Consider the following 17,463-nt stretch of genomic DNA (forward strand, 5'->3'; position numbering starts at 1 on the left):
TTAGTGAGAATAAGGATTAAGGTAGAAAAAACATGTTCTTAATGGAAACAAACATTGACTCCAACAACATATTGTGATCTTGCAAAGGGAAGATGTGGTTGGTGGGCATGCATTCGACTTCAGACATACGCTTCATTACATGGGGAGCTGAGCCCAGAGAGGAATATGGCTGAAGAGTGAACCAGAAGGTCCTGCCATGATGCGCTGCACCAAACCAGCTCCCTGCACCTTGCACCTGTCTTCTCCCTCTCCTAGCAATCCTCTGTGTCGGGAACGTAGGAGTGCAAAACCCATTCCACCTCAATGGCCATACTGATTGCCAAACTAACTCAGCAGTCTCTGGTCAAAAAGATTGGGCCTGTTTTTGAAATGTTTCGAAGCCCTTCAAAACCTCTTTGACCAGAAAAGATAATGGAAAGGGGGGGGGGGATGTAGGTGTCATGAACACTGACGACTCTGTTCAACCACTGGAGTTTCGTGTGGAAAAATTATCTCCAATCTCAAAGTTCCCAATTGCTGATGGTCATTGATGCCTCTTTTATGTTTCAGTTCCATTCAACATGGAACTAAAGCTGTACTGACCTCTGTGTGTGTGTGTGCGCACGCGCACGCGCACGCGCACGCACGGACGCACGCACGCGCTGACGTGTGCGTGTCTGAGGATGATGATGGAAATGTTTGCAAATGCAAGATGTTCCACTGGAAGCTCACACTTCACATTTTCAGTATGAATCAGCAAGCCATATACTTGAAGAGCCTATTCTTGCAAAAGGCATACTACAAATTTTCCCATGAGAAATACCTTTGCCTAGTTGAGTTGGCAAGATTGGGACCAGGCTGTCTTACAAGTTTATCAACAAACTTAATCTGGCAGGAAATAGAGAGAAGTAATAAATGAAGACTCATATTGAATTGTGGGCTGAATGGAGATGAAACACTTCTGCTTGGAACCAATTAAAGATGAGGAATGGAAAGAATGAATTCCCAAATAGCATGTTCTCAGATGATTATGTTGATGGGTCATGGAGAGCATCTTAATGATATGGGCTTCACCCATGTGTTTCAGGGATTTGGCTTCTAGTTGATGCTAAACCAACTATAAAATGAATGATTCTATCTACAACTGTTGGTTTGGTGTTCTTGGAATGACATCCATCCTCTTCACAGGTAAGGTGAGATATGCTATGTTAACTTACCTGATAGACTCTCAGAGTGCTTGTGGATTTTTACATCTAGCAGTCAGATCTAGCAACAGCTTGGTTCTCTGGGGGCAAATCAATTACCTGGAATTTATTTTGGTGTTGTTGTTTTTTTACAAAAGACTTTTTTTATTCTCTGCATGTGGTGTAGCCTGCTAGTTGCCTGTGACTGTAAGCAGCAGTGGATCATGGAGATCTGCAGAAATGCAGATGGCAGTCTTTCTGCATTGACTTGTTGTAGAAAACATAGTCATGTGCAGCTGAAGGATAGCTTACATACTGCGTAACAAATTTGAAATATTGGGCAAGAGGTTTTATAAAAATGTTCCTGTTAGCTTACACAGTTCCAAAGGAAGGAGTATGTTCCTCCATAGTTGTTTTCATTGTTGTTGGCTTTGGGAAGAAGGGGATGTATGTGAGCTTTTTCACATAGGTTTTGGAGCATGTACTCCCCTTTCCCAAAAGCAGCAATCACCTTGGTAGGCAGACAAAAAAACCTTTAGAGTCATAGACTCTTACATATTGAAAGGGCATGACGGTGTAAAATAGGAACACCATCCAAAGCAGGTTCCTTCACACCTCAGGCTGCTGTAAATAAGTGAACAGCAGGGACAATCAAAATTCCACTTCATGAAGACCAGATATTACCAGGTAGCTAAACAAGTTGCTCAAGATTCCTAAGTAGCTGGACCTTAGTGTGAAAGAGTTTCCCATAGTGGTAGAATTTGGATCTTTATTGAAAATAAATTACCGCTCACCCCCTCCAAGAGGTGGGTGGGGTTTGCGACACCATGCAAGGCTTAGTTCAGTGATGGCCAAACTTGGCCCTCCAACTGTTTTGGGACTACAATTCCCATCATCCCAGACCACTGGTCCTGTTAGCTAGGGATGAAGGAAGTTGTAGTCCCAAAACAGCTGGAGGGCCAAGTTTGGCCATCACTGGCTTAGTTCCATTAATTCTTTTGTTTTTGTGGGAGTTTGTAGTCAAAAGTCAAAGTTCATTTTCACAGTTTTGTGACATAATCCAGTTCCATAAAATGAATGGAATGTTGCCAATAATATCAACAGAAGGTAGAAAAATCTATGCTTGTAGTTTGTGAGGCTGATTCATTCCTACAGTGTTCTCCTATGAGATATGGTTGGCAGAATTGTGGTGATTCGTTTTAAGGTAGTGTGGTAGTCATCCAGCTGCAGGCATCCAGCTGCAGAGCAATGCAGTAAAATAGGTAAAGGTAAAGGGACCCCTGACCATTAGGTCCAGTCACAGACAACTCTGGGGTTGCACGCTCATCTCGCTTTACTGGTCGAGGGAGCCGGCATACAGCTTCCAGGTCATGTGGCCAGCATGACTAAGCCACTTCTGGCGAACCAGAGCAGCGCACGGAAATGCCGTTTACCTTCCCGCCAGAGCGGTAACTATTTATCTCCTTGCAGTTCAGTTTTGTAGGATTCATTGATCACCCAGGGCTTCAGGTCCCCCACTTCATTTATAAGACTTTGCAACATTCCTGGTAATCTCTGTTGCCATTCTAGTGGGGAGCATTGGGATAATCATATTAACTATTGTTGATTCTTTGACCAATGCAGTGTTCATATGAGGAGGAGAGAGTGGAGATGGACTCCTGGACTGCAGGCTCCTCTGCTACATCCCATTACTGTATCACCACCCCTTGCATGCTGGAGGCATATGTCTGGAGTGAGGAGTCTTCTGTATGCATGTAGTCCCCATACATGATTCGAATTTTTCACAATCAGAGTTCTAAATGATGCAAGCAGCCCACACACATAGAACAGATTTCTTCCTGGAAATCTTTCTCCTCCAATGTGTGGAAGGCAGCAAGACAAGGCAACACAACACAGAATTATCATAGGTTCATGTTCAAGCTTTAAAAAAGCACATGATCAAGGAGGGCTCTTTGGTATGTACACATTAGTAGCTCTCAGCAATGTTATTTCTCATGACACATTTGCATAGTGTTGCTCACATCAGAGAGAGTACAAGGATGTCTTCAGCCAACACACGTATCTTTTTGTTTCTCCTGACCCTGACAATTGCAATGGAATGGTTGCACTCCTCTTTCAAGACTTAAAATTGTGGCTTCCTGAAGCTTTTGGTGGTGATGGACATATGGTGGACTGTAATATCTAGTTTGGATCTAATACTATTTCATCATTGTTCTCCTATTTTTATTTGCAGAAGATAGCACACCTTAGTAAAATGTCAGAAGGAAACTTCACCGCAATGACTGAATTTGTTTTGCTGGGATTCACAGATAACCAGAATCTGCAGGTTCTTCTTTTTGCTGTGTTCTTACTGATTTACATGGTGATCTTGGTGGGGAACATTGGCATGACAACATTAATCACAATTGACTCCCGGCTCCACACTCCCATGTATTTTTTCCTGAGCAACCTGTCAATGTTAGATATTGGTTACTCCACTGTCATTGCTCCCAGGACACTGATGACCTTCGTAGCAGAAACCAAAACCATTTCCTTCACTGGCTGTGCCCTGCAATTTTTCTTCTTCTGCATTGCTGTATCCTGTGAGTGCTGCCTGCTGGGTGCAATGGCATATGACCGCTTCATTGCAATCTGCAACCCACTGTTGTATACTGCTCTCATGTCCAAAAAGCTCTGTTATTTGCTTGTGGCTGGTTCCTATCTAACAGGTTGTGTGAATGCAGCGGTCCAGACTTCATTTATATTTAGTTTGTCCTTTTGTAGATCCAACATCATCAACCATTTCTTCTGTGATGTGGTCCCTATTCTAAGGCTCTCCTGTTCAGATACAAGAGTCATTGATATGATTCATTTTAGTTTCTCAACAGCAATTGTATCCATAACTATCCTGGCCATTCTTATCTCTTACACATACATCCTAGTTGCCATCCTTCGGATCAACTCAGCCGAGGGCAGACGTAAAGCCTTCTCCACCTGTGCCTCCCACCTTACAGCTGTCACCATTTTCTATGGCACAGTTGCTTTCATGTACTTACGGCCCAGTTCAAAATATTCCATGGAACAGGACAAAATCATCTCTGTGTTTTACACCCTTGCAATACCTATGCTGAATCCACTCATCTACAGCCTGAGAAACAAGGAGGTGAAAGAGGCTTTCAAAAGGATAGTTGGGGGAAAGATTATCTCTCAGAGACATTAACATTCAAAACAATAAATCCAGTCCTACAGCTTACTTCATCCTTTATTGTAAAGTCCGTATTACTATTATTTCCTTCCCAATGAGTCTGATCCAGGCTAAAGCTACACTTCTATTCTTAATTTGAGTAGCTCACACTAAACTCCACAGGGTTTATTTTTCAGCAGGCACTTATTGTATTGTTCTGTACATTAATTTATATCAAGTCTCATTGAAATGTGTGTGAGTTCTAATAGATAGGTATGGATCGTTAACATTTTTGATCGAGTGCATAAACTATGGTGGTCACGCCCAGTAAGGAGACTAAGTATTCCCATCTCTCTCCCCAAAATAGGCTACCCTCGCACATCTTATCACAATGTTTAGAAGTTATTATTCATTGGCTTTCCCCCCACTCCTGTCTTGTGTCATAATGCCTGGGGGTGATGGAATGGTATGTGCACATATACATGAATAAATGAATGAAACAGGTTTACATGGAACTCTCTGTCATTTACTCATAATGTGGTATTAGAGTGGCCTGGCTTGGCCTTTAATGGTGGCCTTTAACGATGTTCATCTCTTTATTAGCATTGCTGGATGAACACTTTTACTGTTATGTTTTATTCCATGTTATGAATTTTAAATGTTTAATGAGCTGTTTGTCTTCTAGTATGTTGTAAGTCACTTTTTCAGATTTTTTGTAAAAAGGCAATGAACATATATTATTATTAATAAATAAATAAATTTTAACAACCAAAAAATTGAATCCTTTGTTACCATGTCTATTTAGGAACACACATAGCCTCTTTACTTTAGTTTTTCAGCTCATTTAACTAAGCCATTTCCATTTGGCTTGGCAGTAGGTTAGTGAACATTCAGTGAACGCTCACTCGAAACATTTTAGAGGTTCAGTCATTCTGATGTTACCTCATCTGTCACAGGAGGGGGTGAAAAGCATGACCATTATCTATTTGCATGTATTAATAACAGGACTTTTTTTCACCTGGAATTTACTGGAACTCAGTTCTGGCACCTCAGGTGAACAAGGGGGTGTTCATTCTGAGTTCCAAAAGAGTTCCTATTTTTCTAGAAAAATAGCACTGATTAATAATGTAGATCTTTAAAAAGCCATTCACCATATACAATGGGCTCATTCCTCAGCAAGGCATTATTCAGAGGAGGAGCCTATGCCTGCACTGCCCAGGGCAGGCGCACTCCCGAGGGGAGTGGGATATGGAGGGTGCCCTCCCAGGTGCGGGACAGCTGCTCGGGTGCACAGAGCGGCGCGCACATGCCCTGCAGCCAGGGGCGGAGTGAGCCACCCATGTGGCCAGAGCGAGATATTTGATGTGCTGCATGCCCACGACTGCCAAATGTCACCCCCCCTCAGCGAAGACACCCGAGGCGATCCGCCCCCACTGCACCTCCCTTCCTCCACCCCTGGCATTATTGCCATATATTTGGCGTGTGTCCATTTACAGCTTCACATGGTGCCACTAAGAAATAACGTATCTCCAACAATCTCTGCCTGGTAGTGCCTCCTTGATGCTGAATAGCTGGATGTAGAAAAGACTCAGAATGAGCTTGAGGAAATAAAAAGTTATTCCCTGCTTACCCAAAACTTGAAAGAGAGGTAGTCAACTCTATGGAATGGTGATCTACAACCTGTGTGCCACAGTAGAAAAGGACCTGTCTTGTGTCCTAACTAATCAGGTTTATGAACATGATGAGGCAGATTAGTAGAGCCTAAGATTTTGAGCACAAAGTCAGAAGAAACCTTTGGAAAGAGGCTATCAAGCAGATTTTCTTCCATCTGCCCGTTCAACAACACCTGCTGTGAAAGCTATGCACTTGAGTTCTCTGCAAGGAATGTTGTTCTTTCTTAACGTGTACTCAAATAGTAACATAAATTGCTTTGCAATGTTTCATTCTCGGCAAAGGCAGGTGTTCACTAAGACACTGCAAACCTAATTGTGTGTCAGTGTGGTGTAGTGGTTAAGAGTGGTAGACTCGTAATCCGGGGAACCAGGTTCGCATCTCCGCTCCTCCACATGCAGCTGCTGAGTGACCTTGGGCTAGTCACACTTCTCTGAAGTCTCTCAGCCCCACTCACCTCACAGAGTGTTTGTTGTGGGGAAGGAAGGGAAAGGAGAATGTTAGACGCTTTGAGACTCCTTCGGGTAGTGATAAAGCTGGATATCAAATCCAAACTCTTCTTCTTCTTCTTCTTCTTCTTCTTCTTCTTCTTCTTCTTCTTCTGTGTACTCAGAAGTAAGGCCCGTTGAATTCAGCTGGACTTATTCCCAGGTAATAGATTTAAGATTGTTCATTTGAATTTTATTACTGCTCCTCAGTTCAAGTCCTAGTCTCTTTATCAAAATGGATACAGTAGAACCGCCTCAGGTTACAAACACTTCAGGTTACAAACTCTGCTAACCTGGAAGAGTTACCTTGAGTTGAGAACTTTGCCCCAGGATGACAACAGAAATTGTGTGCTGGCGGTGCAGGGGCAGCAAGAGGCTCCATTAGCGAAAGCACGCCTCTAGTTAAGAACAGTTTCAGGTTAAGAACAGACCTCCAGAACGAATTAAGTTCGTAACTAGAGGTACCACTGTAGAACCATCTGGATTTGACTGCCCATTTTTGACCACTATAGATATTCACGTTTAAATTTAAATTTAAATTCATTTCCCTGCCCCCTGACATTTTCTGGACATAGATAGTACCTACTCAATGCCTGAGTGAGGGCAATTAGACAGCATAACAAATTTATACTGAACTGTGAGATTCTAATCCCACGTACCCAGGAGTGACCTGCACTGTTAATGTAGCAGCTCAGCCCTACCAAGTGAGCTGTTCTGGATGGCTCTAACAGCCAGCATGTTGCAAGTACCTTTCCGTCCTGCAGGTCACAATGACTTTGTTGGTATTGTTAACTGGTGTTAATAGCTTTGGGAATGTGCAACAAACTTACTCTAAAACAGTGGTTCTCAACCTGTGGGGCCCCAGATGTTGTTGGACTACAACTCCCATCATCCCTGAGCTCTGGCCTTGCTAGCTGGGGTGATGAGAGTTGTAGTTCAACAACATCTGGGGAAACACAGGTTGAGAAAGGCTTCTCTAAAACAAGATAGAGGAAAGTAACTAGTGAAGATTCCTACTGAATTGTAGGCTGAATGGAGAGGGACAACTTCTGTTAGAAACTAATTAAAGATGAATAGAAAAATTAAAAGAAATTCCCAGGCTGTATGTTCTCAGGTGATTATGCAGAGATGTCATACAGAGTATTTTAATTTATGCCTTTGAGGAATTTGGTCACTAGGTGGTAACAAAACAACTATAAAATGAGCATTTCTCTCTACATCCCTTATTCTAGGGCTCTAGGATCGACAGTGATCATCTTCACAAGTAAGGCTTCTTAGAATACATTTCCTAGCCAGATATAATCCAAAATTCCTGTTAATCTCCCCACTAGCAGTCAAATTTATCAACCGTGCATTTCTCTGGAAGCAAATTTATAATCTAAGCATTGAGGGGAGGGTGTTCTTGCTTGGGTACAGTATCCCTGAATTCTACCTCTTTTGCACCGATCCAGCAAACAGGTTTATGTGCAAATGAAGGACGTCAACATACTGCAGAGGAGGTAGTTCTTTATCTACTGCAGCTACCTCACAACTATAAAATTAGCCATTCTATCAATATGCCTAACTTTGGGGCTTTAGGAATGACATCTGTCCTCTTGACAGGTAACACTCCTAGCCTGATTTATTCTCAGAGTGCTTAGGATATTTTATTTTTGGCAGCCAGATGATATCTATGGACAGTTCCATTCTCTGCAAGCAAGGAATTTTTTTGGAATTTAGCTTGGTTTCTTTTCACAAAAGCTGGGGAGGTTGACTTATGATGATGATGCTGCACTAGATCTTTCTTGCAAGTTGTGTGTGATTGTAATAAGAAATTCAGAAATGGAGATTTAAAATCACCAGATAAGCAGTTTATTTGCTTAATGTTTTTTTATCTGGTACTGCAGCTGGATTCAACCAAAAAGGGGGGAAACTCAGATTGAAGTTGAGAGACACATTTGCATATCTGGGCATTGAAGGGAGTGAGTTAACACTCAGTTACAATATTTTTGCATTCTCTCTTTATGACCTCCATCCAACAGACATGTTTATGAGCAAATGGAAGATAGCTTGCCTGCTGAAGGGCAATTTGCATTGTACCTTGGTTCTCGAAAAGAATCCATTTGACTCCTGGAACCATTCAAAAACCAAAGCATAGCTTCCGATTGGCTGCAGGAGCATCCTGCAGCCAATTGGAAGCTGCAAAAGCCATGCTGGATGTTTGGCTTCCAAAAATCATTCGAAAACCGGAACACTCACTTATGGGTTTTGATTGTTTAGAAGCCAATTTGTTCGGGAGCCGAGGTGTTTGAGATCCAAGGTATGACGGTACTTCATTATTTTCCACAGCAGCCTCACAAATGAATATTTGGAACACCAGGGCAAACAGCATACTTTAGAACATCAACCCAATTCTGCCTTGTTTTTAGATTCCATTGACCCAAGTTGCAGCAAAATTTAATAGTGCATTCTTTTTTTAAAAGGGGAAAGATGGGGGAAAGATGCAGGAACCTTAACTTAAGGGGGACTGAGGAGGTTTGCTGCAGTGACATAGCAAGAAGTGGCCAGCATTTGAAGGATGTTTTAAAAATAAAAAATGGGTATTAGGCACATCAAATGGTGCTGGTTTTGGTGAGTAAGTGGTGGCACTGGTCACTAGTGGGAGCCAATGGCCAGCACAAGAGCTTTCTACAAAACCTGAATGAAGGCTGAAAGAGGCCATGTGTTTGAGAACCAAACCTCTCCTGGCAATTTGACACAAGCAGACTGCACAGTGATGGGAAGAATCCCAATTTACATACAGGGCCCTTGGGGCAAGAGCCAGAGAAGAATTCAGGAGCTCTCATATCTTCTTTTTGACAAACATTAGGAGTTTCTGAAGCTTATATCTGAGGTGTTTAGATTGGAGGAGGAAACGTTAAGCATCTCATTGACATTCCTCTCCAGCGGCAAAGTGTGTGGAGGGCCACGGGGACGGCTGCCCTGGGTGCAAAATTGTTAGCGGTGCGAAATTTCAACACCCTGTGCTGCCTCAGTACTGCTGTGCACTTCTGTCGCTGGGCTCCCTTGAAAATGGCTCCCCCATGTGAAAAAGGAAGTGACCTCTCCAGACAATGGAACGACTCTTCTTTTCTTAGCTATGTGGCTGTGCGAGGTTTGAGGGAAATGCAAGGAAGAATAAGGACGGCCTATTACAAAAATGATACCATGTGTACATTGATCTGGGAAGCTTGGACGGTGATGGAGATGATGCAGGAAGGGCGGGTAATGGGTACGAGAGCCCACCGTATGTGGTGGCAATGTAAAATTATTAAGAAAGCCTGGGAAGTGGTATATAAAGATTTGAAGAAAATGTTGAAAATGACTTTTATTTAAAAAAAATGAAGTTAAGATCCTGGAAGGTACAGGACTTAATAGATTTATCATGCAAAAGACTTTGTTCCTGCATCTGAGAACGGACGCCAGGGCAAGACCAGCCCATCCCTATAGAAGGAAGAAGCCACCGCTAAAGAAGATGAAAGAGATTGGCAAAACAAACTAATAAACCATAACTGGACAAAGCAGACAATTTCTCTCCCCCCCCCCTTTACGTTAAAAAAGGGATAAGTGTATAAATAAGTATAGAAAATGGAACCAGGAGGGGGAGTTGGAGGGAAGTCAATTAAGATGTATGATTTTGATTGTGATGTTTTTTTATGATTGGGTTTTTTTCTTTTTGTTATTATAAAATTAATAAAAGAAAAAAAGAAAATGGCTTCCCCATGTGAAAAAGGAAGTGACCGCTCCAGACAATGGAATGACTCTTCTTTTCTTATCTCTGTGGCTGTGATCTCCTGAGTGATGCAGATGCTGTTAGGCAGTTAATGTGCATGCATACTCTATCCATTTCCCTTTCTCCACACACCCCTTCCCCATGTGGCCACAGGTACTGGCAACCCATGCTACATCACTGTTCCTTGCCACTTAAATGTAGGGTCTCCTGAAACTACTTTTGGTTGTGGAGCTAATACTATTTCAACTTTTTTCTCATATTTCTATTTACACAGGAGAATACAACTTGTGACAATGTCAGAAGGAAATCTCACCACAATTACTGAATTTGTTTTGCTTGGATTCACAGATAACAAGAGTCTGCAGTTTATTCTCTTCATATTGTTCTTACTGATTTACTTGTTGACCCTGGTGGGGAACATCGGCATGGTAACATTAATCAGGGTTGACTCCAGGCTCCACACTCCCATGTATTTTTTCCTCTGCAGCCTGTCATTTTTGGATGTTGGTTATTCTACTGTAATTGCTCCCAGGACACTGATGATCTTTGTGGCAGAAAGCAAAACCATTTCCTTCACTGGCTGTGCCCTGCAGTTTTTCTTCTTCTGCATTGCTGTATCCTGTGAGTGCTGCCTGCTGGGTGTGATGGCATATGACCGCTTCATTGCTATCTGCAACCCACTGTTGTATACTGCTCTCATGTCCAGGAAGCTCTGTTATTTGCTTGTGGCTGGTTCCTATGTAACAGGTTGTGTGAACGCAGTGGTCCACACTTCCCTTATGTTTAATTTGTCCTTTTGTCGTTCCAACATCATCAACCACTTCTTTTGTGATGAGCCCCCGATCCTAAAGCTGTCCTGCTCGGACACAACAGTCATTGATATTTTTCATTTTGCCTTCTCAGCAGCACTTATATTGGTAACTATATTGGCCATTTCCATCTCTTACACATACATACTTATTGCTATCCTTCGGATCAGGTCAGCTGAGGGCAGACATAAAGCCTTCTCCACCTGTGCCTCCCACCTTACGGCTGTCACCATATTCTATGCAACAGGAGCTTTCATGTACTTAAGGCCCAGTTCAAAGTATTCAGTGGAGCAAGACAAAATCATCTCTGTCTTTTACACCCTTGCAATACCTATGCTGAATCCACTCATCTACAGTCTGAGAAACAAGGAGGTAAAAGAGGCTTTCAAAAGGCTGGTTGGAGGAAAGGTGGTCTCTAGGTAAATTCCTACTGAATTGTGAGCTGAATGGAGAGGGGCAACTTCTGTTAGAAACTAATTAAAGATGAATAGTAGAAAGTAAAAGAAATTCCCAGGCTGTATGTCCTCAGGTGATTATGCTGAGATGTCATACAGAGTATTTTAATTTATGCCTTTAAGGAATTTGGTCACTAGGTGGTGGCAAAACAACTATAAAATGAGCATTTCTCTCTACATCCCTTATTCTAGGGTTCTAGGATCGACACTGATCATCTTCACAAGTAAGGTTTCTTATAATACATTTCCTAGCCAGATATAATCCAAAATTCCTGTTAACTGTTAGGATATAGTTCCATTTCACCTTAAAAGGGTCAGGCATGGTTGTTGTGTATCACATGCCTGTTTACTCCAAGCACTGTCTGCTGGGAACTTCCGTTGTACATAGCTTTTGTATTCTGGCTGTTTTTCCTGGACACGGAGGCAAGCCGTCATGTTTTTCCTTTGTTCTGAACTACATTGAATAAAGCTGTAAATATGCTCTCCTGTCTGCATCTTTCATTACGGAGAATCTGCTGAAAGGGTGTGCATGGGTCTTGGAATGTCTCTGAGGCTCGTGTCACTAATTGACTGATGCTGTTCCACGGGAGACCGGTGATCGTCCAGAGACAACTGGGGGCCTGCCTGATGCCTCCGTCTCCTTGGCAGTATCCCAACAATAGGTTTCGAGCCCAGATTCACAGCGCTTACAGGAGAGTAAGACTGCTGATGCCTGCTGAGATCCTGGCAGCAATAGCAACAGAGGTATGTGGAAAAGCGAGGCTTTCCTGTGCCGCGGAAGCAAGCTACATCTGATTTACGACGTGCTAAAGATAAGGAGCCTTTGAAGGGAATAAGGCTCACGGCTGAAGTAAAGAGCTGGGATGGATCTTTTACAAGCCTCCTTTGGGGCTCTGTGCCCAAAGCTTAATGGCAACAATTATCAGACCTGGGCAAGGTACTGCGAGGGCCGGGTGAGAAGGCTTGGTGGGTGGCACACTGTTTCTGAGGACCCCCCCCCCAGTGCCTCTAACAGATGAATGGGTGGCACAAGATTCAAGAGCCATGGGAGTAATTTTGCTCTCAGTAGCTCCTGAAGAGTTAATCACCCTGGCTGGCAAGGCCAGCTCGTGTGAGATGTGGGAAGGGCTTCCAGCCTGTCATCTCCGACAAGAGGCTGGGTCTGTGTTGCTTTACTTCAGAAAGCTGCACAGGAAGCATTTGGAGCCAGGGGAAGACCTTAGAGCCCACGTTTTGCATTTGCAGCATCTCAGACAGGAATTGACTCATAGAGGTTTTAATATGCCTGAGTCTCTGTTTGCAATCCTTATCCTGGACTCCCTGGATGAGAGCTATCATGCTGTGGCAAGCCAGAAGGTGACTCTTCCTGCACAGGACCTCACTGCTACAAAAGTTTTGGCAACCTTGCAAAATGAATATGATAGGAGGAATGCAGCTGAACCAGCTTGTGTGCTTCAGGGGGAGCAGTGTGGGACAGCATTCCAGCCTCCAGGGGGAGCCAAGGCATTGGCAGCTGTGAAGTGCTGGAACTGTGGAAACCAAGGTCATATTCAGAGATATTGCCCAAAGGCTGGAGCGAAACAAAAGAAGAAGCCTGCAGATGTCCAGAAGCAGAAGGGGGGTAGGAAACCCAGACCAGTGAAAAACAAGGCTTTGTTTGCTGGCAATGCTTCTCCAAAAGTCAAAGGCAGATTTATTGTGGATTCTGGAGTGACAAGGCACATAACGAAGGATCGGCACCTGTTTATTTCCTTCACGCCTCAAGATGGGGAGATCCAACAGGCTGATGGAAAGATGTTGAGAGTTGCAGGAGTTGGGACAGTGAAACTGGCAAGTCTGCACACAACCATCAGCGAAGTACTTTTTGTTCCAGATTCTACAGACAATTTGCTCAGCATCCCACAGCTGACTGGGCAGGCCTTTGAGATTTCCTTCAAGATGAGCGCCTGTGTCATCAGGAAGGGCAAAGAGGACATTTTGCATGCGAAGTTTGTAGATGGCTTGTTCTTGATAACTTATGATGACAATGCTGTTGATGTGTCTAATGTTGAATCTTGTTGTGTTGCACAAACTAACAACCAGCAGATGCTGCCCTTCCAGCAGATGTCAAAGCGATAAACAACTACCTGACATTCAGAAGACATCTTAAGGCAGCCCTGTTCAGGGAAGTTTTTAACATGTGATATTTTAGTGTATTTTTGGTTTCTATGGAAGCCGCCCAGAGTGGCTGGGGAGGCCCAGCCAGATGGGCGGGGTATAAATAATAAATTATTATTATTATTATTATTATTATTATTATTATTATTATTATTAGTTCTTCATGCAGGATGTATTCACGAGGTGCACCAAAAATTTGGTCACATGTCTTGGCAGGCGCTGGCCAAGATGCCTGGGTTGGTTCAGGGTTTGAACATTAAGCCCTGTAAGTTTCACATTAAATGTGTATCTTGTGCAGAGAACAAGGTGAAGGTTGATCCGAAAGGCAAAGTGTCTAGCAGACAGGCTTCCAAACCCTATCAGCTAGTTCACACAGACCTGGTTGGTCCACTTGCACCCTCTTTGGGTGGAGCAAGGTACTTCATGGCTTTAATTGATTCTTTTTCCAGGTACATTCATGTGTTTATGCTCCAGCAGAAGTCAGAAGTGTTCCCTAAGTTCAAGGTGTTCTGTGCTTGGTTGGAGAATGCTCACAATAAACGCATTGGCTGTTTATTTTCTGATCGAGGCGGTAAATTCACTTCTCATCAGTTTGAGGCTTTCGTGACTGAGAAGGGAATCCAGTACGACCTCTCAAGTCCTAGATCTCCATGGGAGAATGGACTTTGCGAACGGGCAAACCAGACTTTGCTGCAAGGCCTAAAAACCTTGTTGCATGATGCCAATCTCCCTGAAAAATATTGGGCTGAAGCTTTATTGTGTTTCCTTTATTCCTATAACAGGAGACTGTCATCACCTATTGGTTGTACTCCCTATGAGAAGATGTTTGGTAAGAAACCTTATGTCAAGCACATGAGAATCTTTGGTTCTGACATGTGGGTACACACCCCACAGAGCAGCAAGCTTGGGAAGCGTGGGGCACATGGTTTGTTCATGGGGTATCAAAAAGGTGCATACAGGGTATTCATGACTGACTCTCAGTCCATTAGGTTCACAAAGGTTCATAAATCCAATCCTATAAATTCATTCATTATTGCAGAGTCCATATCATCATCATCATCATCATCATTATGGGCAACAAATGGTGACAAACAATATAGGGTGCTATTCCTATGACACTGCTCTGATTAAAAATCCTCAGACTTGCAACAATTATATTTCAGAAATTTTGGGGTGTGGGATGGAGAGAGGTGGATACTTGATCAAAGTCTTAGCTCCGCCTTCAGTGGGTAAGTAATATGATGAGGTAACTCTATCACGCCAATCAATGATCTACATGGTGCAGTGCCTGGACTTGAATAAATGTCACATTTCCTACAACAGACAGTGTCAATAGTCCTCTTATATTTCAGATAAGGGTCAACCCATGTTGACCACTCAAACTCCATTGAACAGGGAGCAACAACCAATCCTCACTTTCACATCAGTGTGTGATGAGCATGTTTTCAAAAGCATGTGGTTCTCAGGAGGGGCCACTAGGGGCGCATCGGAAGATGGCTGACAATAACATCTCTCCGACCCACACGAGGTAATTAGGAGGCTGTGATGGGAGTAAATAGCCTCCCTGCCCCCCCAAGCGTGTGGGGGAAACTGCCCTTGCCTGCTGTGCCCTATACCACCCCCGAATTTGTGGGGATGGGGGCACTAGGCAGAAAGCCCTCCTGTGGATCTCGGCGCTCCTGGACGCTGTCTCTGATCCGCGCCTCTAGCTGCAGCAACTTCAAAAGAAACAATTAGGAGGAAGTGAATGCACATATTTCAAGGAAGAAGGGGGAGTAAAGACTGCTAACTGAAGAGATCTCTGATAAATAAGACGGGTCGGAGGAACAAGAATAAATCATGAGAAGACACACCAAGGCTCGGTATGTTCGGCAACGGGACTGCATGGGGGAGGGGGGGAACTTTCCTTTCTTTTCTCTATGTGATTAACTAAGAATCCCCCCCCCACAAGTCACAAGTCAGAAATGCCGTTTAAATGACTTAAGCTGTGGATTTTCTAACCAAAGCATGTTTCAAGAAGATCGTGGAAAGTATAAGAGCTTTGGAATGACTCAGTAAAAAATACTGTCGCCATTTTGGCAAGTTCTGTCGGAAGACTTAAGTCTGGGAGGAGGAACAGAGCTGTTTTTATATTGTGGGTGAGCCTCCTCAATGGGACTAAAGAGCGACAGATTTGCGAGATTAATGATGGAAAGAGTGCTGGTATTTATGTAATGATATATGGAAACCATCTTGATATGATGATTGGACGAATGGAGAAATTCACAGAGGATTACAATTGGTGTTTACCAGCTTAAGGAGATTATCAGAAGAGATCCCAAAGAAAAAAAAGAAAAATATATGAACAAGATGATATGTGGAAACAGCAAGATAAGACTGGATAGAATTATGAACATTATTTGGACAGATTTGTGGATATTAACGCAGCAGCAAGATGATGATCGGAATCCCCCTTCGGGACTTGAAATATGGGTCCCCTCAACAAAAATTTAAAATTCAGCTTTGTAATTCGGAATTTATGGGATGTGATTTGATTTGATTTGATTGGTCGGTTAATAAAAATTATTTAAAAAACAAAAAACAAAAGCATTTGGTTCTCACTATACATTTTGAGTATTACTCAGCAAACCGTGCACGCCTTAGAGTTTATCCTTTTAAAAACCATACTACTACAGTGGAGTGCACTGCTTGTTCAATGTGTGCAGGATCAGTTTCCTTTATTGCAATTGGGTCTGGGGGAAAGCTGCCTTGCTCACTTTTCTTGACCTTTCCTTAGTCTTTGATACCATTGATGGTGATATCTAGTGACTTCTAGATTAGATTAATGCAATGAACTATATACGAGGAAACTTAGAAACTCGAATTGGCTCAAAATGCAGAAGGCAGGCTACTGGCTGGGGTTCGATTGAGATAACATATAACCCCTATTTCAAAAAAAAGTTACATTGGTTTGTTTCCAGGCCCAATTCAAGGGGCTCATGTTACTTTTTAGCCCCCAAATATCTGAACATCAGCATCCTATGGACCTTCTTGGGTGTTGAAATCAGCAGAGGAGGCTCTATTGGCAGTTCCACCTCCCTAAAAATGTCAAGTGACAGTGACCCAGGAGAGAGCAATTTCTTTGGCAGCCCCTAAGTTGTGGAATCCCCTCCTCACAGAGATGCATCTGTCTTCATTACTCCCAGCTTTCAGTGAAAACTGAAGAAGTGCTTCTTCACATCTTAACATGAGCTTTCAGGGCAAACCCTCTTCCAGTTACTGTAATCTCTTTGAACTGTTTCAAATTCTGTGCTCTTCTTTCTGACAAAATTAGGAGTTTCTGAAGCTTATATCTAGGGTGTTTTGATCGGAGGAGGAAAAGTTAAGCATCTCGTTCACATTCCTCTCCAGTGGCATAGTGTGTGGAGGGGCAGTTGCCCTGGGTGGAAAATTGTTAGAGGTGCAAAATTTCATCACCCTGTGCTGCCTCAATACAGCTGTGCACTTCCATTGCTGGGCTCCCTTGAAAATGGCTTCCCCATGTGAAAAAGGAAGTGACCTCTCCCGACTATGGAATGACTCTTCTTTTCTTATCTCTGTGGCTGTGATCTCCTGAGTGATGCAGATGCTGTCAGGCAGCTGAATGTGCATGAATACTCTGTCCATTTCCATTTCTCCCCCCCCCCCCCGCATCCCCATGTGGCCCCGGGTACTGGCAACTCATACTACACAACTGTTCCTTGCCACTTAAATGTTAGTGTGGAGCTAATACTATTTCAACTTTTCTCTCATATTTTTATTTACACAGGAGAATACAACTTGTGACA

The 17,463-nt window shown here is 43.1% G+C and overlaps 2 protein-coding genes across 2 annotated transcripts; both read left to right on the plus strand.

Moving 5' to 3' along the window:
• Positions 1-3,417: 3,417 nt before the first annotated feature.
• Positions 3,418-4,362, plus strand: LOC128418961 (olfactory receptor 1019-like). Its single transcript, XM_053399172.1, has one exon. The coding sequence runs from the start codon at positions 3,418-3,420 to the stop codon at positions 4,360-4,362; it is 945 nt and encodes a 314-aa protein (XP_053255147.1).
• Positions 4,363-10,520: 6,158 nt separating this feature from the next.
• Positions 10,521-11,468, plus strand: LOC128418968 (olfactory receptor 1019-like). Its single transcript, XM_053399186.1, has one exon. The coding sequence runs from the start codon at positions 10,530-10,532 to the stop codon at positions 11,466-11,468; it is 939 nt and encodes a 312-aa protein (XP_053255161.1). The 5' UTR covers positions 10,521-10,529.
• The last annotated feature ends 5,995 nt before the right edge of the window (positions 11,469-17,463 follow it).

Source organism: Podarcis raffonei, chromosome 1, assembly GCF_027172205.1.
Source record: "Podarcis raffonei isolate rPodRaf1 chromosome 1, rPodRaf1.pri, whole genome shotgun sequence".
NCBI classification, from domain to species: Eukaryota; Metazoa; Chordata; class Lepidosauria; order Squamata; family Lacertidae; genus Podarcis; species Podarcis raffonei.

What these genes read in the sequence shown, in the direction of transcription:
- LOC128418968 (XM_053399186.1), top strand. Translation starts at nt 10,530, where the DNA reads ATGTCAGAAGGAAATCTCACCACAATTACTGAATTTGTTTTGCTTGGA.
- LOC128418961 (XM_053399172.1), top strand. Translation starts at nt 3,418, where the DNA reads ATGTCAGAAGGAAACTTCACCGCAATGACTGAATTTGTTTTGCTGGGA.